Consider the following 23,989-nt stretch of genomic DNA (forward strand, 5'->3'; position numbering starts at 1 on the left):
GCTCCTCTGTCCATGGGTCTTCAGGCAAGAATAATGGACTGGGTTGCCACCCCCTTCTGTATCTCAAGTGCCCAGAGGAGTGTCTGCACATTGTAGGTCCTTACTTAACACCCAACTGAAGCTGAGTGAATAAGCCTTTCTAGTCTTGTCCATAGGTGGGTTCTCAATATCTGGAAAAATACTTAGCATTAAGTATACGCACTCAAATTCACTGAAGCAATGAATGTTATTAAAGACACTCAAATTGTGAAGTACTAACAAATCCGAAGAAAAACTATTTTGTTCAGCATAATTTGAAATTTAAGTACACTTCTATTTGTGTGTATATTCAAAAAACTGATACACTTTTTTTCAAAAGATTTCAATAGTCATTGTACCTTCAGTAAAAAATGATGACTTAGCTTGGTAACTCAGTATATAAATTTAAAATAAACTAATTAGAATGCCTTCTCCGGAACAATGTCAGAAAAGGTCTTATAGAATTCAGTAGAAAGGAGAGGAATAATGATTCAGGCAGGAGAGATCCAAATTGATGAATTCATGTCCTTGAGAAGACAAGAGGGCATGGATACACACGCCTTCAATACCCATATGGAGGAACTGGTAGAAGTGAGAAAGGCTCACTTCCATAACAGAAAAGGCAGAGTGACAGGGGCACAAAAGGAAGTCTGTAGCTGAGGTTATGGGAGTTCTCTCCCGATTTCTGAAACTGTCTCAGGCTACAGTGTCTACCGAGGAGCATGGGGAGAGGAGCATGGGGAGAACGTATAGTAGAGATAAGAACTTGAGTCAGGTCCCTGATGGATCTAACTCTGAAGGACCAGTTAAAGGAAAAACAAAGCACTGAGTAGAAGTTCTGGGCAAAGACATCAAAGAAAAAGCAGGATACTGTGGAATCACAGAAGCCAAGAATATGTTTCAGGAGATGGGACTGCTCAACTGTCATTCACTGATGGCACCTCTGAGGAGTGCCGATTCAACCACAGGCAGCATAGGGGTGACATAAGCGTTACCAAAGAGCCAACTTTCTACAGCAGCCTCGGCTACCACACAAAAGCAACTATCTTAAGTGCGTATGCCCTTCCTACAGTGCAAGTAAATTTAGGTCGTGTCTTCCAAAGAAACAAGACTAATCCTCTAAACAGTAATGGTGTATCCTTAAACATTAACTTTTCTCAAAGTTTTCAAAAGTAATACAGAAACAGTATATAATGGAACACTGAGGTGGTTAATTCTCAAACTGTTTATTATCCTTGTAAAAAGTCAAACCCTTCCAAAACTCTTAAGTTTCATCATTAAATCTGCATAATAATTTTAGAGTTTCCCTTTCTTCTCTATGATGATAATGATTTCAAAGTACAGCCTATTCGCTGTTATAAGTATCAGTTACTAAGAAGAATCACTTCAACCACACGATGCTCGGACCAGCATTTTAAAGCAACACTGCCACCAGAAGACTAGAAAGCAAAGTTACTGCTAAAAACCACAGTACAGGCTGATTACAAAAAGTTTACCTGGTCTCCCAACGTGGCTACATTACAACCTGCCTACTACCGGCTCTTCTGAAACACTCATTCCTTCTTGTACCTCATCTTTTTATTTTTTGCCAGTATCAGCTAACCTGCCATGGCACGGTTTCAAATCCGAGTCAGTCCTTAACTACGGCAAAACAAAATGACACAGAGCGTTCAACTGCTTTGCGTAGACTATAAACGAAAAGCAAATAAATAATGCCATGAAGTCAGACTCTTCACTAGATTTAACGGTAAACTTAATCAGGCACCTTATTACGCTCTAAAGATGCTTTAGACACGAAAAGCACAACCTTTCAGAAACAGAAAATATTATACAAGAAAAAAGAAACCAGGCGATTAAGTAGGATAAAAATACTAATTCAAAAGGATTAACTTGACATCTCTTTTGAACTTAAAATCTGAATCTTCCTGTCCTACGTCTTGCCCTGGGTAGTGTTACACAGGTACGTACGAATGTATAATAAAGGGTCTGCTACACTTTTACGCATGTAAATGATCACTAATTTTTTAAAATAGGTGTTGAAACATAATGCCCTAGTGCCAAGGAACTCCACACGGTGTCACGGAATCACTGAATTTGCCACTGCTCACAATCGTGGAAAAAGTTGGTCTTGGTGGGAAGGTGGGCTCCCGCTAGCTTTCGGAGAGGCAGGCTCGCCGCTGGGGGCAAGTCCAGAGGTGCCCGGGGCCACCCGGGGGCCCACTCGGCCGTCCGAGCACGTCCGGGATTAAAGGGCCGGCGGGAGAGGGCGTGCCCCGCCAGGCCGCGCAGCCGCCGCTTACCCGGTAGTTGCTCGAGCCCACCCAGCCGGTGAGAGCGTCGACCGTCTTGCTCAGACGGGCCAGGTCCTCCTCCAGATCCGGGATGGCGCCCGGTGCGCCGAGGTAGAGCAGCAGCTCCTGTCCGACCTGCAGGCGGCCGCCGACGTCCTTCTGCTGCACCTGGGCGCTGAAGTACTCCATGCTGCGGGGCTCCATGGCCGCGGCCGCCCGCCCGCCCGCCCGCTCGTGAGGGGCCAACTTTCGCCGAGCGCCGCCCAGCCGCCAGAGCGGGGCCCCGCGGGAACGGGCGGGACGCGCTCGGTCCGGCCGAGGCGCGGCTCGCGGGCCGCGGCGGGCGGCGGGAGCAGCGCCAGACACCCAGCGGCCCCCCAAACTAGTCAAACTCGGCGCCCCCCGCGCCCCAACCCGCTTCAGAGGCCGCGGCCGCAGGCGACGTCAGCGCGCGCGTGACGTCAGCGCGACGCCGGCGAGCGAGCGCCCGCCCGCCTGCCCGCTGGTCCTCACACAAGGTTAGCGGAGGCGGCGGCTGGAGCGGGAGCTGCTGGGGGTCGTGGAGCCTCTGGGGAAGTTGTGGTCGGTCTGGGTTGGCACCCCCAGGAAGCCGACAGTTCTCTGCCAGCCGCCACCTCAGCACTCAGCCGTCGCCTTGTAAAATCTTAGGCCCTTTCACGTTTTCCTACACTTTAAATCAATACTTGGGAAAGTTTCTTTGACTTGGAATTCCCCTTCCCTAACTCCACTGCCAGATTTGTGGGGGTTTTTTAGGCTTTGGGCGTTTGGGTTTGTTGGTCTTGGTCTTATTGTTTTTTTGTTGGTTTGTTTGGGATTTTTTGTTTTTTGTTTTTGTAGAATACACTTTCTTGTACAAAAAAAATGTTAATAATGACCCCTGCTTCCAGCCACCGCCACTTGTTGGGTTGCCATTTGATTATCCTTTACAAAAAAAAAAAAAAAAGGTTTAATTTACACAGACTAAAATGCACAGATTTTAAGTGGTCCGTGCGTTTTGGCAAAGGTATTCAAAGTGTGAATAACCACCATCCTAGGAACGATAGAGCCTTGCCAGGAAATACTAATCAGATTTCTGTCACCGTAGCATAGGTTTCCATATTACTTAATTTCACATGACTTCATAGAGTCTGTGCTTTTACTGAGTTGGGCGTTTTCCTTTAGGATGTTTTGAGGTTGATCCAGTGCTGTTGGTGTGTCAGTAGTCCCTTTTTATTGCTGAGTAGGAGTCCTTATATGGAAGCACCACAGTTTGTCACCCCATCACCTGTTTATAGACATTTGCACTGTTTCATTTTTCAGATTTCCGGCTGTAACCAGCCATAACCGCTAGTGTACAAGTCATTGTGCAGAGACACGGTTTCATTTCTCTTTGGTAAATACCAAGTACTAGAATTACTAGGTCTGTGTGATAAGTGTATGTTTAACTGTAGAAGAAACTGCTGAACTGTTTTCCAAAATGTCTGTACCATACTAAACTCCCATCAGCAGTGCTCAGAAGTACAGTTGCTCCACATTCTCCACAATGTTTAGTATGGTTGGGGTGATTAATTTTATCCATGATGTTGTTCAATCGCTCAGTTGTATCCAACTATTTTTGACCTAGACCACAGCATGCCAGGTTTCCCTGTCCTTCACTAGCTCCCAGAGTTTGCTCAAACTCATGCCCATTGAATTGGGGATGCAATTCAAGCATTTCATCCTCTATTGACCCCCTTCCTCCTCCTGCCCTGAATCTTTCCCAGGATCAGGGTCTTTTCAAATCAGTCAGCCCTTTGAATCAGGTGGCCAGCGTATGGAAGTCATGTTAGTGGGTGTAAACTGTTCTAGAATACATTCTAAGTGGACATGTTATTTACCTTCCTGCTAATTATTTCCAGCCACAATTTAATAATTTTAAATATCTGTCTCTTCTGTTACACAGAAACTCCAAGATCATTCGTGTTTTCCCTAGGATGGTGCTAGACAAATAATGGGTGCTCAATCAATTTAAGCTGAAAAAGTGAATGAATTTAATGAAATGCTCACATTAACAAAATAAGAACAAAATAATAATACACTCTCCAAATCCAAAGAAACCTTTTCTGTGTTTACTCTGAGGTTTTTTTTTTTCCCCCTATATTACTCTGTTTCTCTTTGTATCATGATGTAAAGTTTCTTCCATCGTTAATTAGCTATAATTTCCATGCAGTTGGGCCTAAATCAACTACTATAATAACTGTTCCTTGCTGTCTAGAGGTTCCTTTCCTAAGGGTTGTTGTGATGGTGTTCATTCGCTAAGTTGTGTCCGACTCTTTGTGACCGTATGAACTGCACCATGCCAGGCTTCCCTGTCCTTCACTGTCTCCCAGAGTTTGTCAAATTCATGTACATTCGGTAATGCTGTGTAACCATCTCATCCTCTGCCACACCCTTCTCCTGCTCTCAACCTTTCCCAGTATCAGGGGTCTTTTCAAGTGAGTCAGCTCTTCACATCAGGTGGCCAAAGGATTATACCTTCAGCTGCAGCGTCAGGCCTTCCAATGAGTATTCAGGGTTGATTTCTTTTGAGATTGCCTTGTTTGATCTCCTTGCAGTTCTAAGGACTTTCAGGAGTCTTCTCTAGTACCACAGTTCGAAAGCATCAATTCTTTGGCACTCAGCCTTTTTTATGGTTCATTTCTCACATCCATACATGACTACCGGAAAAACCATAGCTTTGACTATACTGACCTTTGTCAGCAAACTGATATCTCTGCTTTTTAATATACTGTCTTAAGTTTGTCATAGCTTTCCTTCCAAGGAGCAAGCGTCTTTTAATTTCATGGATGCAATCTCTGTCTGCAGGAAACTTTGGAGCCCAGGAAAATATAATCTGTCACTGCTTCCACTTTTTCCCCTTCTATTTGCCAAGAAGTGATGGGACCAGATATCATGACCTTAGTTTTTGGAATGTTGAGTTTTAAGCCAGTTTTTTCACTATCTTCTTTCATCCTCATCAAAAGGCTTTTTAGTTCCTCTTCACTTTCTGCCATTAGAGTGGTATCAGCCACATATCTGAGGGGTTGATATTTCTCCAAGCAGTCTTGATTCCAGCTTGTGACTCAGCCAGCCCAGTATTTCGCATGATGTACACTGCATATTAGTTAAATAAACAGGGTGACAATATGTACAGCCTTATCGTACTCCTTTCCCAATTTTGAACCAGTCAGTTCCATGTAAGGTTCAAACTGTTCCTTCTTGACCCACATACAGGTTTCTCAGCAGACAGGTAAAGTGGTCTGGGATTCCCATATCTTTAAGAATTTTCCACATTTATTGTGACTACACAGTCAAAGGCTTTAACATAGTCAATAAAACAGATATCACTGTTTTTCTGGAATTCCCTCACTTTCTTTCAGTTCATTTCAGTTCAGTTGCTGGGTCATGTCTGATTTTTTGGATTACACCATACCAGGCTTCCCTGTCTATCACCAACTCCCAGAGCTTACTCAAACTCGTGTCCATTGAGTTAGTGACGCCATCCAACCATCTCATCCTCTGTTGTCCCCTTCTTCTGCCTTCAATCTTTCCCAGCATCAGGGTCTTTTCCAATGAGTCAGTTCTTCGCATCTGGTGACCAAAGTATTGGAGCTGCAGCTTCAGCATTAGTCCTTCCAGTGAATATTCAGGACTGATTTCCTTTAGGACTGACTCCTTGCTGTCCAAGGGACTCTCAAGAGTCTTCTCCAGCACCACAGTTCAAAAGCAATAATTCTTCAGTGCTCAGCTTTCTTTATGGTCCAACTCTCACATCGATCCATGACTATGGAAAAACCATAGCTTTGACTAGACGGACCTTTGTCAGTAATATCTATGCTTTTAATATGCTGTCTAGGTTTGTCATAGCTTTTCTTCCAAAGAGCAAGTGTCTTTTAATTTCATGGCTACAGTCACCATCTGCAGTGATTTTGGAGCCCAAGAAAATACAATCTCTCACTGTTTTCATTGTTTCACCATCTATTTGCCATGAAGTGATGTGGCCAGTGTCATGATCTTCCTTTTTGGAGTGTTGAGTTTAAGCCAACTTTTTCACTCTGCTCTTTCACTTTCATCTAGGCTCTTTAGTTCTTCTTCACTTTCTGCCGTAAGGGTGGTGTCATCTGCATATCTGAGATTATTGATATTTCTCCCCACGATCTTGATTCCAGCTTGTGCTTCATCCAGCTTGTCATTTGTACCCATGATGTACTCTGCATACAAGTTAAATAAGCAGGGTGACAATATACAGCCTTGACGTACTCCTTTCCCAATTTGGAACCAGTCTGTTTTTCCGTGTCTAGTTATAACTGTTGCTTCTTGACCTGCATACACATTTCTCAGGAAGCAGGTAAAGTGGTCTAGTATTCCCGTCTCTTGAAGAATTTTCCACAGTTTGTTGTGATTCACACAGTCAAAGGCTTTGGCATAGTCAATAAAGCAGAAATAGATGTTTTTCTGGAACTCTCTTGCTTTTTCAGTGATCCAGCAGATGTTGGCAATTTGATCTCTGGTTCCTCTGCCTTTTCTAAAACCAGCTTGAACATCTGGGAGTTCACAGTTCACGTATTGCTGAAGCCTGGCTTGGAGAATTTTGAGCATTACTTTACTAGCATGTGAGATGAGTGCAATTGTGCGGTAGTTTGAGCATTCTTTGGCATTGCCTTTCTTTGAGATTGGAATGAAAACTGACCTTTTCCAGTCCTGTGGCCACTGCTGAGTTTTCCAAATTTGCTGACATATTGAGTGCAGCACTTTCACAGCATTATCTTTTAGGATTCTAAATAGCTCAACTGGAATTCCATCAACTCCTCTAGCTTTGTTCGTAGTGATGCTTTCTAAGGCCCACTTGACTTCGCATTCCAGGATGTCTGACTCTAGGTGAGTGATCACACCATCGTGATTATCTGGGTTGTGAAGATCTTTTTTGTACAGTTCTTCTGTGTATTCTTGCCACCTCTTCTTAATATCTTCTGCTTCCGTTAGGCCCATACCATTTCTGTCCTTTATTGAGCACATCTTTGCATGAAATGTTCCCTTGGTATCTCTAATTTTCTTGAAGAGGTATCTAGTCTTTCCCATTCTGTTGTTTTTCTCTACTCTCTTCTTTGTTCATTTAAGAAGGCCTTCTTATCTCTCCTTGCTGTTCTCTAGAACTCTGCATTCAGTTCGGTTTATCTTTCCTTTTCTTCCTTGCTTTTTGCTTCTCTTCTTTCCTCAGCTATTTGTACAGCCATAAGGGTTACAGAAGAATATAAAAAGAGGGTCCAATCCACAGAAGTTTATGTTCTGTTAATAATTACCAGTGACCAGGTGCAGTATGTTGTATAGAAAACAAAAAAATATGTAGGAGCCGTGGATTCCAGTTTCAGCCCTATTTGTCCCTGTGACTAAAAGTGACTGAATTTGTATAGCTCAAGGTCTTTGAGTTATAAGATAACTAAGTAGTCTTCATGTTATAAGACAATATGCGTATAGTGTCTGAGTAGGGCTTCCCACGTGGCTCTGTGATAATGAATCTGCCAGCCAGTGCAGGAGATGCAGGAGACCCTGGTTCAATCCCTGGGTAAAGAAGATCCCCTGGAGAAGGCAATGGCAAAGCCGTTCCAGTGTTCTTGCCTGGGAAATCCCATGGACAGAGGAGCCTGGTAGGCTACAGTCCATGGGGTCGCAAAAGATTTGGACATGACTAAGTGACTAAAGCAACAACAGCAAGTATTTGAGTAACTCTGCAACTACCTATGCAATGTCTAGTTAACACTGGCTACCGTTACCTGTGTATCTCCTCTGTATGTTTCATTAATTCATCAACAGATATCTTCTGGGAGCTTGTTATGCTACGCACTGTACCATAGGCCACAGATGCAAAGTTCATTTAGATATGATCTCTGCCCACAACATACCTATGTAGAGACAAGAAAGTCAACATGTCTAGGATGCAAGGATCGGGTAAGCAGAGGGTTTCTGGAAGCCTGGGTGAGAGTCCCTCCTTGTCTAGCTGGCACAGAGAACAGAGGTGGGAGAGTTGTAAATTGGGAAGGTTTCCTTGAAGAGGTTTATATATAGAGGTTTGAGACTATATAGGATTTGGCAGAGGTTTGAGAATATATAGGATTTAACTAATTAAAGAAGCAGTTCTTTCATAAAATCCAGCAGCCCCATTCCTGGGCATATTTACTAAACAAAACCATAATTCAAGAAGTTCAAAAAAGAGGGAATATATGCATATATATATAATGGATTCATTTTTCTGTATAGTAGAAACTAACACAACATTGTAAAGCAACTATACTCTGATAAAAATTAGTTTAAAATAAACCATAATCAGAACAGATACATAAATCTGCTGTGTTCATAGGAGCACTATTTACAATAGCCAAGGCATGGAAAGAACCTAAATGTCCATCAACAAATGAACAGATAAAGAAGATGTGGTACATATATACAATGGAATATTTCTCAACTATAAAAAGAATGAAATAATGCCATTTGCAGCAATATGGAAGGACCTAAACATGATCAAGTGAAGTAAGTCAGAAAGAGGAAGACAAACACCATATGATCACTTTTATGTGGAATCTAAAATACGACACAGACGAACATACCTACAAGACAAAAACAGGCTTACAGAGGACAGGCTCGTGTTCGCTCTGGGACAGGAAAGGGTGGAGGAAAGAAGGACTGAGAGTTTGGGATTAGCAAATGCAAACTGTTACATATAGGGTGGATGAACAACAAAGTCCTATTGTATAGCACAGGGAACTATATTTAACATCCTGTGGTAAACCATAGTGGGAAAATAATATGAAAAAGAATATGCGTGTGTAAAGAGCAACAAGTAAAGAGCAACACTGCATAGGAACCTGGAATGTCGGGTCCATGAATCAAGGCAAATTGGAAGTGGTCAAACAGGAGATGGCAAGAGTGAACATTTTAGGGTCAACATTTTAGGGATCAGCGAACTAGAATGGACTGGAATGGGTGAATTTAACTCAGATGACCATTATATCTAATACTGTGGGCAAAAATCCCTTAAGAGAAACGGAGTAGCCATTATAGTCAACAAAAGAGTCCAAAATGCAGTACTTGAATGTAATCTCAAAAATGACAGAATGATCTCTGTTCGTTTCCAAGGGAAACCATTCAGTATCACCATAATCCAAGTCTATGCCCCAACCAGTAATGCTGAAGAAGCTGAAGTTGAATGGTTCTATCCTTCTAGAACTAACACCCAAAACAGATGTCCTTTTCATTATACTGGACTGGAATGCAAAAGTAGGAAGTCAAAAAACACCTGGAGTAACAGACAAATTTGGCCTTGGAATACGGAATGAAGCAGGGCAAAGACTAATAGTTTTGCCAAGAAAATGCACTGGTCATAGCAAACACCCTCTTCCAACAACACAAGAGAAGACTCTACACATGGACATCACCAGATGGTCAACACCGAAATCAGATTGATTATATTCTTTGCAGCCAAAGATGGAGAAGCTCTATACAGTCAACCAAAACAAGACCAGGAGCTGACTTTGGCTCAGATCATGAACTCCTTATTGCCAAATTCAGACTTAAATTGAAGAAAGTAGGGAAAACCACTAGACCATTCAGGTATGACCTAAATCAAGCCCCTAAAATAGATTTAAGGGACTAGATATGATAGACAGATTGCCTGATGAATTATGGATGGCGGTTCGTGACATTGTACAGGAGACAGGTATAAAGACCATCCCCAAGAAAAAGATATGCAAAAAAGCAAAATGGCTGTCTGAGGAGGCCTTACAAATAGCCGTGAAAAGAAGAGAAGAGAAAAGCAAAGGAGAAAAGGAAAGATATACCCATTTGAATGCAGAGTGCCAAAGGATAGCAAGGAGAGAGAAGAAAGCCTTCCTCAGTGACCAATGCAAAGAAATAGAGGAAAACAACAGAATGGGAAAGACTAGAGATCTCTTCAAGAAAATTAGAGATACCAAGGGAACATTTCATGCAAAGATGGGCTCGATAAAGGATAGAAATGGTATGGACCTAACAGAAGCAGAAGATATTAAGAAGAGATGGCAAGAATACACAGAAGAACTATATAAAAAGACCTTCATGACCCAGATAATCACGATGGTGTGATCACTCACCTAGAGTCAGACATCCTGGAATGTAAAGTCAAGTGGGCCTTAGGAAGCATCACTACAAACAAAGCTAGAGGAGTTGATGGAATTCCAGTTGAGCTATTTCAAATCCTAAAAGATGATGCTATGAAAGTGCTGCACTCAATATGCCAGCAAATTTGGAAAACTCAGCAGTGGCCACAGGACTGGAAAAGGTCAGTTCTCATTCCAATCCCAAAGAAAGGCAATGCCAAAGAATGTTCAAACTACCGCACAATTGCACTCATCTCACACACTAGTAAAGTAATGCTCAAAATTCTCCAAGCCAGGCTTCAGCAATACGTGAACTGTGAACTCCCAGATGTTCAAGCTGGTTTTAGAAAAGGCAGAGGAACTAGAGATCAAATTGCCAACATCCGTTGGATCATGGAAAAAGCAAGAGAGTTCCAGAAAAACATCTATTTCTGCTTTATTGATTATGCCAAAGCCTTTGACAGTGTGAATCACAACAAACTGTGGAAAATTCTTCAAGAGATGGGAATACCAGATCACCTGACCTGCCTGTTGAGAAATCTGTATGCAGGTCAGGAAGCAACATTTACAACTGGACATGAAACAACAGACTGGTTACAAATCAGAAAAGGAGTACATCAAGGTTGTATATTGTCACCCTGCTTATTTAACTTCTATAAAGAGTACATCATGAGAAATGCTAGGCTGGTGGAAGCACAAGCCATAATCAAGATTGCTGGGAGAAATATCAATAACCTCAGATATGCAGATGATACCACTCTTATGGCACAAAGCGAAGAAGAACTAAAGAGCCTCTTGAGGAAAGTGAAAAAGTAAAGAGTAAAAAAGTTAGCTTAAAGCTCAAGATCGAGAAAACTAAGATCATGGCATCTGGTCCCATCACTTCATGGCAAATAGATGGGGAAACAGGGGAAACAGTGGAAACAGTGGCAGACTTTATTTTTGGGGGGCTCCAAAATCACTGCAGATGGTGATTGTAGCCATGAAAGTTAAAGACACTTACTCCTTGGAAGGAAAGTTATGACCAACCTAGACAGCATATTAAAAAACCAGAGACATTTCTTTGCCAACAAAGGTCTGTCTAGTCAATGCTATGGTTTTTCCAGGAGTCATGTATGAATGTGAGAGTTGGACTGTGAAGAAAGCTGAGTGCTGAAGAATCGATGCTTTTGAACTGTTGTCTTGGAGAAGACTCTTGAGAGTCCCTTGGACTACAAGGAGATTCAACCAGTCCATCATAAAGGAAATCAATGCTGAATATTCATTGGAAGGACTGATGCTGAATCTGAAACTCCAGTACTTTGGCCACCTGATGGGAAGAACTGACTCATTTGAAAAGACCCTGATGCTGGGAAAGATTAAAGGTGGGAGGGAAAGGGGACAACAGAGGATGAGATGGGTGGATGGCATCACCAACTCAATGGGTTTGAGTAAACTCCAGGAGTTGGTGATGGACACGGAGGCCTGTTGTGCTGCAGTCCATGGGGTTGCAAAGAGTCGGACATGACTGAGCAACTGAACTGAACTAACTTTTTTCTCTCATGTGTTACTCTTTTCGATCCTATGGACTGTAGCCCTCCAGGCTCCTCTGTCCATGGGTATTTCCAAGGAAGAATACTGGACTGGGTTGCCATGCTCTCCTGCAGAAGATCTTCCAGACCCAGGGATTGAACCTGCATCTCTTAGGTCTCCTGCATTGTCAGCAGGATATATCTATATATATATATCTATCTATATATATATATATATCTATAGCTAAGACACCTTGTTATACAGCAGAAATTAAACAACATTGTAAATCAAGTATACTCCCAAAAAAGTTTTTTTTAAAAAAGTGGGGTGTTTTGAGGAATAACCTGTTTATCTATAAGATGTAGACTTGACTATTTAAATTTAACATTTGTTATTATCATTACATACCTCCTACAAAATCTACTTATTTCTCTATATCACTGTTGTCTGTCCTCTGTTGAACATCCGTAGAACAGAAAGTTCTCAAACCTCCTAGTTCAGCACTTTATCTCAGTCATTTTTCACACACCCATAGACCAAAAGAAACACCTAACAATTACCATCTACTTAATACTAAGATCCAAACAACTTAATGAGTATTCACGTCCTAACATCTTGGTAGACATATGAAAAATAATACACATAAACTGAAGGAAGTGCATTTTCATTTCATTCTTAAATAACACACTAATAAAGTGTCTATACCTGTGGATACACTGCACAACTTCTAAAACCTTGAAATCAGACTGGACATGGCCATCTGCATCCTGTGGTCCACTGATTTTCGTGTAGCACTTGCTTTTTATCACAGCAACCACAGAAAACAAAGCCTTGTAAAAATAAGATATCAGTGCAAAAAATGTACCACAATCTAATGTTGGAACTTTGAACTTCTTGGAGCTGGTAGTTCACTCTATGACTGACGTATGCCAAATATCGGAGAAGGCAATGGCACCCCACTCCAGGACTCTTGGCTGGAGAGTCCCATGGATGGAGGAGCCTGGTGGGCTGCAGTCCATGGGGTCGCTGGGAGTCGGACACGACTGAGCGACTTCACTTTCCCTTTTCACTTTCATACATTGGAGAAGGAAATGGCAACCCACTCCAGTGTTCTTGCCTGGAGAATCCCAGGGACGGGGGAGCCTGGTGGGCTGCCGTATCTAGGGTTGCACAGAGTCGGACACGACTGAAGTGACTTAGCATAGCATAGCATAGCATGCCAAATATCACTGTTGCCCTTTAAAGTTAAATTATTTTGGAATGCTCTTTCTTTTATTTTTATTTTTTTTCAGCCACTCTGCACCAGCAGGCGGAAACCTACTTTCCTGACCTGGGATCGAAGCCATGTCCCCTGCACTGGAAGCATGGGAGTCTTAACCACTGGACCACCAGGAAAGTCCCCTGGAATGCTCTTGGTGAGTTTCTGGCAGCACAGTGCTGTACTTGAGCACACAGTTTAGGAATCTTGGCAGACATATCTGATGATGCTTGAGTTATCAGAGAGACAAAGAGGATAAGAAACAAAAATAGCAGCTCATACAGGAAGAAGGCGTAGGTCTAGTGAGAAATGGATTTCACGAAGGCCATTGCTCAGCTTGACACTTGTTAGGTCTTTTTTAAAAAAAATATTTATTTTTGGCTGTGCTGGTTCTTCCTTGCTACACAGGCTTGTCTCTAGTTGCGGTGAGCAAGTGCCAGAATCCAAAATAAAGCAAATTTTACTTTCCTTAAGCCCAAAAATGCTTCCCCAGTTGTGGTGTGGGGGCTTCCCATTACAGTGGCTTCTCTTGTTAAGGAGCAAGGCTGTAGGCCGCATGGGCTTCTACAGCACAGGCTCAGAAGTTGGGGAGCATGGGCTTAGTTGCTCAGTGGCGTGTGGGATCTTCCCTGATCAAGGATCAAATCCTGTGTCTCTGTGTTGCCAGGTGTACTCTTTGCCACTGAGCTACCAGGGAAGCCTGACACATGTTAGGTCTTTTAATCCTCCAAGCAGCCCTATGTGGAAGATATTATATCGCCATTTTAAAGACGAGAAAGCTAAGGCTCAAATGTTAAGTCTCCAGCCTCACTCATGAGTTCAGATTCATGATTTAAACACAGGATATCTGGCTTCTCCCCAGCAGATAATTTTAAAGGAAAGAAAACAAACAAGCAAAAAAAGTTTGTAATTTACTACCAAAATAATAACACTCCTTATATATAATAGTCTTTCTTTGAATATCTAGGCAGTAATTTCACTGAGAATCTGCTTTCCTCTGAATTGCTGTTGAAAAGAAAAGGACAAGAAGATAAAGGAAATGGGTAGAAAAATTAAGGGAAAAAACAGCGTAAGAAACAACTACATTTTTTTCATAATCAGTCACTAAATGTATCTGGGAGTACAAGTTTATTTTTAACTGGCAACAAGACTGAAATAGATCATATAAATACAGGAGACTGACTTCCTGACCTATTTGTTCATTATTTGTGATAATCGTGGAAACTTTGAGTCAACTTTGTTCTGACACTGGACTTTATTTTCCACATGGAGACTGACAGACAAATCAGCACACTGCTAGTTTAAAACTATACTTCCAACAAATATCCATCAAGGGGGGCATGGTGTTAGTGATACTGGAGTGTGGGGGTTGGGTGGCTTACCAAAGACAGATCACAATCTCTCCTCAAAGGTTTAAAGGTGTTCAGAGTGTTAAAATGAGCGTTCAGAGCAGCTTTATTCATGAGTCCAAACTGGAAACACCCCAAACACCCACCAACAGGAAAACTGATGACTGTGGTACACAGCGTACAATGGAATTCTACAAAGCGATAAAAAAACAAACTACTGATGCGCTTGCCAATGAGGATGAATCTCAAAAACACCATGCTGAGCACAAGAAATCGTATACAAAAGAATATATACTCTGTGATTCTATAATCGAAAGTGGGATCTGGCTGCGCAGCGCTCAAAAGCCATTAAAGGCAAGATTGTTGGAAAAGAAAGTTTGCTTTATTTTGGATGCTGGTAACTAGGGGGAGGGGGAATAGGGGGCATTGCAGATGCCTGTCCAAAGGCCCACTCCCATCAACTGACTACCAGCCGGCAAGAGCTTTTATAGGCTGAGGGAGAGGGCTGCGTGCAAAAAAGTTCAGTCAGCAGTGACAGACGTATTGAAATTGGTCATCGGTGGTGTGGTCAGTGTCATCTTGATCGTTTTCAGTTCAGTTCAGTTCAGTTCAGTCGCTCAGTCGTGTCCGACTCTTTGTGACCCCATGAATCGCAGCACGCCAGGCCTCCTTGTCCATCACCAACCCCTGGAGTTCACCCAGACTCATGTCCATTGAGTCAGTGATGCCATCCAGCCATCTCATCCTCTGTCATCCCCTTTTCCTCCTGCCCCCAATCCCTCCCAGCATCAGAGTCTTTTCCAATGAGTCAACTCTTCGCATGAGGTAGCCAAAGTACTGGAGTTTCAGCTTTAGCATCAGTCCTTCCAAAGAAATCTCAGGGCTGATCTCCTTCAGAATGGACTGGTTGGATCTCTTGCAGTCCAAGGGACTCTCAAGAGTCTTCTCCAGTACCACAGTTCAAAAGCATCCATGTTTTGGTGCTCAGCTTTCTTCACAGTCCAAATTTCACATCCATACATGACCACGGGAAAAACCATAGCCTTGACTAGACGGACCTTTGTTGGCAAAGTAATGTCTCTGCTTTTGAACATGCTATCTAGGTTGGTCATAACTTTCCTTCCAAGGAGTAAGCGTCTTTTAATTTCATGGCTGAGGTCACCGCAGTGATTTTGGAGCCCAGAAAAATAAAGTCTGACACTATTTCTACTGTTTCCCCATCTATTTCCCATGAAGTGATGGGACCGGATGCCATGATCTTCGTTTTCTGAATGTTGAGCTTTAAGCCAACTTTTTCACTCTCCACTTTCACTTTCATCAAGAGGCTTTTGAGTTCCTCTTCACTTTCTGCCATAAGGGTGGTGTCATCTGCATATCTGAGGTTATTGATATTTCTCCTGGCAATCTTGATTCCAGCTTGTGCTTCTTCCAGCCCAGCGTTTCTCATGATGTACTCTGCATATAAGTTAAATAAACAGGGTGACAATATAAGCCTTGATGTACACCTTTTCCTATTTGGAACCAGTCTGTTGTTCCATGTCCAGTTCTAACTGTTGCTTCCTGACCTGCATACAAATTTCTCAAGAGGCAGGTCAGGTGGTCTGCTATTCCCATCTCTTTCAGAATTTTCCACAGTTTATTGTGATCCACACAGTCAAAGGCTTTGGCATAGTCAATAAAGCAGAAATAGATGTTTTTCTGGAACTCTCTTGCTTTTTCCATGATCCAGCGGATGTTGGTAATTTGATCTCTGGTTCCTCTGCCTTTTCTAAAACCAGCTTGAACATCAGGAGGTTCACGGTTCACATATTGCTGAAGCCTGGCTTGGAGAATTTTGAGCATTACTTTATTAGCGTGTGAGATGAGTGCAATTGTGTGGTAGTTGGAGCATTCTTTGGCATTGCCTTTCTTTGGGATTGGAATGAAAACTGACCTTTTCCAGTCTTGTGGCCTCTGCTGAGTTTTCCAAATTTGCTGGCATATTGAGTGCAGCACTTTCACAGCATCATCTTTCAGGATTTGAAATAGCTCAACTGGAATTTAGGCAGAGTTAATCTTCAGTTCCAGGACGGATTTGTTTCCATTTCTCTGAGGCCAGTTCTCAGAACTGTGCAGCTTACGCCATGGCTACTCCCCAGGTGGCGCAGTGGTAAAGAATCCGCCTGCCGATGGAGGAGACGCGGGAGACTCAGGTTTGATCCCTGGGTTGGGAAGATCCCCTGGAGAAGGAAATGGCAACCCACTCCAGTATTCTTATAGAGAATCCCATGGAGAGAGGGGCCTGGCAGACCACAGTCCAGGGGGTTGCAAAGAATGGGACACAGCTGAGCAAAGCTGAGCATGCACACACGCATGTCATGGCTACAGTCTGGTCATCGTGTAGTTAACTTCTCCACCTGACGGGTTTCAGTGTTTATAAGGTAACTCACAGGATATTCAGAATGTTATCTATAGTCCTTTTCATACTGTTCATGCGGTTCTCAAGGCAAGAATACTGAAGTGGTTTGCCATTCCCTTCTCTCTTCAGACTTAAATTGAAGAAAGTAGGGAAAACCACTAGACCATTCAGTTATGACCTAAATCAAATCCCTTATGATTATACAGTGGAAGTGAGAAATAGATTTAAGGGCCTAGATCTGATAGATAGAGTGCCTGATGAACTATGGAATGAGGTTCGTGACATTGTACAGGAGACAGGGATCAAGTCCATTCCCATAGAAAAGAAATGCAAAAAAGCAAAATGGCTGTCTGCGGAGGCCTTACAAATAGCTGTGAAAAGAAGAGAAGCGAAAAGCAAAGGAGAAAAGGAAAGATATAAACATCTGAATGCAGAGTTCCAAAGAATAGCAAGAAGAGATAAGAAAGCCTTCTTCAGTGATCAATGCAAAGAAATAGAGGAAAACAACAGAATGGGAAAGACTAGGGATCTCTTCAAGAAAATCAGAGATACCAAAGGAACATTTCATGCAAAGATGAGCTCGATAAAGGACAGAAATGGTATGGACCTAACAGAAGCAGAAGATATTAAGAAGAGATGGCAAGAATACACAGAAGAACTGTACAAAAAAGATCTTCACGACCCAGATAGCTACGATGGTGTGATCACTGACCTAGACCCAGACATCCTGGAATGTGAAGTCAAGTGGGCCTTAGAAAGCATCACTACGAACAAAGCTAGTGGAGGTGATGGAATTCCAGTTGAGCTATTCCAAATCCTGAAAGATGATGCTGTGAAAGTGCTGCACTCAATACGCCAGCAAATTTGGAAAACTCAGCAGTGACCACAAGACTGGAAAAGGTCAGTTTTCATTCCAATCCCAAAGAAAGGCAATGCCAAAGAATGCTCCAACTACCGCACAATTGCACTCATCTCACACGCTAATAAAGTAATGCTCAAAATTCTCCAAGCCAGGCTTCAGCAATATGTGAACCGTGAACTTCCTGATGTTCAAGCTGGTTTTAGAAAAGGCAGAGGAACCAGAGATCAAATTACCAACATCCGCTGGATCATGGAAAAAGCAAGAGAGTTCCAGAAAAACATCTATTTCTGCTTTACTGACTACACCAAAGCCTTTGACTGTGTGGATCACAATAAACTGTGGAAAATTCTGAAAGAGATGGGAATAGCAGACCACCTGACCTGCCTCTTGAGAAATTTGTATGCAGGTCAGGAAGCAACAGTTAGAACTGGACATGGAACAACAGACTGGTTCCAAATAGGAAAAGGTGTACATCAAGGCTTATATTGTCACCCTGTTTATTTAACTTATATGCAGAGTACATCATGAGAAACGCTGGGCTGGAAGAAGCACAAGCTGGAATCAAGATTGCCGGGAGAAATATCAATAACCTCAGATATGCAGATGACACCACCCTTATGGCAGAAAGTGAAGAGGAACTCAAAAGCCTCTTGATGAAAGTGAAAGTGGAGAGTGAAAAAGTTGGCTTAAAGCTCAACATTCAGAAAACGAAGATCATGGCATCCGGTCCCATCACTTCATGGGAAATAGATGGGGAAACAGTAGAAATAGTGTCAGACTTTATTTTTCTGGGCTCCAAAATCACTGCGGTGACCTCAGCCATGAAATTAAAAGACGCTTACTCCTTGGAAGGAAAGTTATGACCAACCTAGATAGCATGTTCAAAAGCAGAGACATTACTTTGCCAACAAAGGTCCGTCTAGTCAAGGCTATGGTTTTTCCCGTGGTCATGTATGGATGTGAGATTTGGACTGTGAAGAAGGCTGAGCGCTGAAACATGGGTGCTTTTGAACTGTGATGTTGGAGAAGACTCTTGAGAGTCCCTTGGACTGTAAGAAGATCCAACCAGTCCATTCTGAAGGAGATCAGCCCTGAGATTTCTTTGGAAGGACTGATGCTAAAGCTGAAACTCCAGTACTTTGGCTACCTCATGCGAAGAGTTGACTCATTGGAAAAGACTCTGATGCTGGGAGGGATTGGGGGCAGGAGGAGAAGGGGATGGCAGAGGATGAGATGGCTGGCTGGCATCACTGACTCGATGGACGTGAGTCTGAGTGAACTCCGGGAGTTGGTGATGGACAAGGAGGCCTGGCGTGCTGCGATTCATGGGGTCGCGAAGAGTCGGACACGACTGAGCAACTGATCTGATCTGATCTGATCTATAGTCCTTAAGGAGGAACTGAAGGTCCTTGACTACGCTTAATGACTCAACCATTATTATTTGGTCTCCTTTGACTGTTTTCCTTTGTTTCCGCATGTTCTCACTTCTCTTATTAAATTTATTCCTTGGCTAAAGTTTTTCTACAGACAAAAGGCATGGGGGACAAGGATCTGCTCTGTTTCAATTCTGATAACAGGAAGTTCTAATACAAGGAAAACTTACTGGTGGTGATAAAAGTTAGAAGAGTGGTTATCACAAAGAATGGCCATCGGTGGGTGTTAACTAGGAAAGGGCCCAAGAGAACTTTCTTCAGTAATGGACATGTTCTGTATCTTGACCTGAATAGTGATTATTGAAGTGTATGCATAGATGTCAATTCAACAAGTTATGTATGTAAGACTAGTACGTGGTACATTTACTACATTTATGTTAAAACTAACAAAAATAGTTAAAAAGTTAAGAATCAATTAAAGGAAAATAAGAGATAAAAGATTTATGGTCTATTGCAGTGCTATCCAGTAGAAATACAAAATATATGCAATTAAATTTTTTCTAGTAGCCACATTTTGAAAAGTAAAAAAAAAATGAGGTTATACTTAGTAACATATAGATTATATTTTATAATATTTTAATGATATTTTAAAAATAACATTTAATAAAATTATAGGCAATATTTTCACATTTATATTTAACATTTTATCAATATTCAGATGTTATTTAGACCTGTGATCAAAATGAAAATTATTAATAAAGTATTGCATATATTAGACAGTACATGCAAGTCTATTGAAATTAACACCAATTTAGAATTAGAAAACTCAAGTTATTACATGTATAACTGAATGCTTCACTGTATACCTGAAATAACCGGTAAATTAATTATAATCCAACAAAAAATTTTAGGTATTTAAAAAACGCAAAAAATAAAATTATATCATATTCCTAAAAAAACTGAAGAAAACTCAAGTTCTGAGTTCTTAGTTATGTAAACTATCAATTTGTCTGAGCATCAGTGTTTTATGTAAACTATCAGTCTAAATGAAGGAAATTAATAATGACTGTGGGGAGAGAGACTCTCCTACATGAGTCTCACATACGTCTTGCTCTGTATGCCAACAAAGGAGACCCTGACTGTTACTGACAACGGTTTTTGGTTTCCTTGATCAATAGAAATTGATGTGACTTCTCTGGTGGCCCAGTGGTTAAGAACGTGCCTGCCAGTGCAATGGACATGTGTTCGATCGCTGTTCTGGGAAGAGTCTACATGCCACTAAGCCCACAGGCCACAACTTCTGAAGCCGGAGCGCCCTAGAGCCCATGCTCTGCAACAAGAGACGCCAGCACATTGAGAAGTCCATGCACCACAACTGGAGAGAGCCGCAAGGAAGACCCAGCAGAGCCAAAAATTTAAAAATTAACTTAAAAAATTAAATACAAAATAGACATAGATAAGAGGCCATACGAGAAATTCAGGCAAGGCTTTACTGGAGGCCTCTGTTGCAGCAGGGCCGGGAGCTTTGCCTGCTTGCTCACTTCCTGAGCTACGGTAGGGTGAGCTGGTTTCTTATATGGGGTGAGGATAGGGGCAGGTCCAGGGGTGGGGCCAGAGGGCTGGTGTGGGTGGTTTACCCCCCTCTTTGGGGTGGTGTGTGCATCTTTCACTTCCTAATGTACTGCCTACACGCACAGTACCCTGCTCTTGCTCCTGGCTGTTCGGAAATGGCAGTTGGGGTTTTTGGTCTTTTTGTATCTTGTCCATAATTTGCCCCAACCACGAATACACACAGTTATTTTTAGTTCCCCCTAGTGCCTTTGTGTGGAGAAGGAAATGGCAACCCACTCCAATGTTCTTGCCTGGAGAATCCCAGGGGCGGGGGAGCCTGGTGGGCTGACGTCTATGGGGTCACACAGAGTCGGACACAACTGAAGTAACTTAGCAGTAGCAGCAGCAGTGCCTTTGCGGAGAAGGCAATGGCAACCCACTCCAGTACTCTTGCCTGGAAAATCCCATGGACGGAGGAGCCTGGTAGGCTGCAGTCCATGGGGCGCTAAGAGTCAGACATGACAGAGTGACTTCACTTTCACTTTTCACTTTCATGCATTGGAGAAGGAAATGGCAACCCACTCCAGTGTTCTTGCCTGGAGAATCCCAGGGACAGGGGAGCCTGGTGGGCTGCTGTCTATGGTGTCGCACAGAGTCGGACACGACTGAAGCAACTTAGCAGCAGCAGCAGCAGCAGTGCCTTTGCACTTTGCTACTCAAGGAGACATTAGTCTGGGTAGGAACACTGAGCTGAGGGTTCCCAGATCCCGGCTTCCAGCTTGCCTCGTGGCCCCTCTTCGCCTGGTATGTTTGCAGTGAGCAGCCTGGAGGGGTGAAATGATGTCTTCCTCCAGGACAAAGAACAGGTTACTTAGGGCTTGCTATCGAGAAGAGGATTTCCCAGACTCTGTTTCTCTCCTGTAACAGAACCCTTTGAAATTTGGGTGGAGACAAAGCAGAAGGGTGCAAACATGAAGCTTAAGCCCTGGAGAATTGATGCTTTTGAACTGTGGTGTTGGAGAAGACTCTTGAGAGTCCCTTGGACTGCAAGGAGATCCAACCAGTCCATCCTAAAGGAGATCAGCCCCGGGTGTTCTTTGGAAGGACTGATGCTAAAGCTGAAACTTCAGTACTTTGGCCACCTCATGCGAAGAGTTGACTCATTGGAAAAGACTCTGATGCTGGGAGGGATTGGGGGCAGGAGGAGAAGGTGACGACAGAGGATGAGATGGCTGGATGGCATCACTGACTTGATGGACGTTGAGTCTGAGTGAACTCCGGGAGTTGGTGATGGACAAGGAGGCCTGGCGTGCTGTGATTCATGGGGTCGCAAAGGGTCGGACACAACTGAGTGACTGAACTGAACTGAACTGATGCTGGTTATTTGCCTTGAGTGGAAAAGGCTTTTGTTTCTGATGCAGGAGTCTTGGGTCTTCCGTTAGCATCTATGAAACAGCAAAAGGCTGAGTAATTAGCTTGCAAGTAGGGTAAAATCAAATCCCATTTCCCACAGTCAAAGGTATTTTTTTTTTCTTTTTTGGTAAAAATAAAATGAAATTCATTAGGAAGTGACAATATTCCATCAAAGAATATGAAAAAGAACATATATATATGTATAACTGAATATATAAATATATATAGGTACAACTGTCCAGAAGAAATTTATACAACACTGTAAATCAACTATACTTCAATGAAATTTTACAAAAAGATTTCATCAGTGTAGTAGATATATTTGAAAAACAATACTAGGTGGCATATAATGAACCCTAGACAAATTAAACGCAAGTGTTAAGGAAGTCTGGCTAAAATAATCTGATAAAACTTCACAGATCGCTCTAGAAATTAATGATGAAATAGACCTACCAGTTGCAACAGTGTTATAAAATTGTTTCTGTGAGTAAATATTTTCTCATAAATTTCCAATATAAGAAAGCCAGGGACTTCCCTGGTGGTCCAGTAGCTAAGGCTCTGCCCTCCCAACGCAGAGGGCATGGTTTCGATCAGTCAGGGAACTAGATTCAGCATGCCATGACTAAGACCTGCTGCAGACCAAAACAGTCAAAGGTAGGTTCCCAAAGACTAGAATGCTTTGTTGAAGAACGGGGCTAAGAGTTAAAAGGGTGATCAGGTCCAGATGCATTGAGAATTATAGTATTTAATCACCCTGCCTATTAGATAGGCTTTACCCGACTATATTACCAATGGCTTCAAGCCTCCTAATTTCCCACTACGACACTGGGTTACAGGACTTATTTATGTATTTCTTTAACTAGGAAATACCTTTGGGGTTCCTACCATTTTTAAGAATTTGAGTTACGTTCCCACAGGTACCCAACCTCTGGGATCTAATGCCTAATGATCTGAAGTGGAGCTGATGTAATAAATCGCATTGTAAATGTAATGCATGTAAATCATCCCCAAAACCACACATCCCAGTCCGTGGAAAAACAGTCTTTCAGGAAACCAGTCTCTGGTGTCAGAAAGGCTGGGGACTGCTGCTATGAGGGATCATTCAAAGCCAGAGGGAACTTAATGCTTCTTGGCAAGAAGAATTTAACTCAAAACTTTCAACTTCAAAAACGTTTATGTTATCATGCTGGATGTAGAAATAGTCATAAATGAGTGGGGTCCAAGGTGGGAAAAATGATTCTCACATGGCAGATTTAAGAGCTACTTCTATAGATAGGAGCACATTAGGCAAATGAATGTGACCTCAGCAAGGAGCACATTAGGCAAATGAATGTGACCTCAGCAAGGAGAAGCAGAGAAGGGCTCCCAGGGACAGGGAAGGAATCTGGATGCAGAGGCAGGAAATACCAGGCTGAGCTCAGCAACCATGGCCTGGCCATTTCAGTTGGTTCCTGGGACTTATATGGAGGAGTTCTTACCAGAATTTTTAAGTCCTAAAAAGGTTTGTCACATGCATTCAATAAGGAAAATAAACAACATTCCACTTTTTCATGGCAGCCAATCTTCTTTTCCATAAGAGTCTGGAAAAATAGGAAATTTTATGTGCAATGAATGATAGGAAATTTTGGTGGTTTGATGTTATCAGGGTGTCCATTGATGGTTTCCCATCAAACATATCAAAGGTGAGTTAGAATGTGGTAAGAAAGCCATGAAAATATCACTGGGAGACATTGCTTTAATGTGAGATTTCTTGCTCAGTCCACAAGGATGTACTCAGCCAATATATTCAAAAATAAATTTTTCCACCTTATAAAAGA

At 42.4% G+C, this 23,989-nt stretch overlaps 1 protein-coding gene and 1 long non-coding RNA gene across 27 annotated transcripts in view; one reads left to right on the forward strand and one right to left on the reverse strand.

Moving 5' to 3' along the window:
* CLASP2 (cytoplasmic linker associated protein 2) overlaps positions 1 to 2,789 on the reverse strand; it is a 175,597-nt gene extending 172,808 nt beyond the window's left edge. For 25 of the 26 annotated variants that reach the window (XM_059879719.1, XM_059879716.1, XM_059879729.1 and 22 more), the window contains exon 1: positions 2,319 to 2,766. In XM_059879719.1, coding sequence (XP_059735702.1) covers positions 2,319 to 2,513 — 195 coding nt within the window. In that variant the 5' untranslated portion in view covers positions 2,514 to 2,766. Of the gene's footprint in view, positions 1 to 2,318 lie in introns of all 26 variants that reach the window. The other variant, NM_001191201.3, reaches the window with a different exon arrangement.
* Positions 2,738 to 23,723, forward strand: LOC107131651 (uncharacterized). Its single transcript, XR_001494694.3, has 3 exons — positions 2,738 to 2,827; positions 13,261 to 13,383; positions 20,387 to 23,723. It is a non-coding gene; the product is annotated as an uncharacterized lncRNA (long non-coding RNA).
* The last annotated feature ends 266 nt before the right edge of the window (positions 23,724 to 23,989 follow it).

The sequence above is a fragment of the Bos taurus genome, chromosome 22 (assembly GCF_002263795.3).
Source record: "Bos taurus isolate L1 Dominette 01449 registration number 42190680 breed Hereford chromosome 22, ARS-UCD2.0, whole genome shotgun sequence".
NCBI lineage: Eukaryota > Metazoa > Chordata > Mammalia > Artiodactyla > Bovidae > Bos > Bos taurus.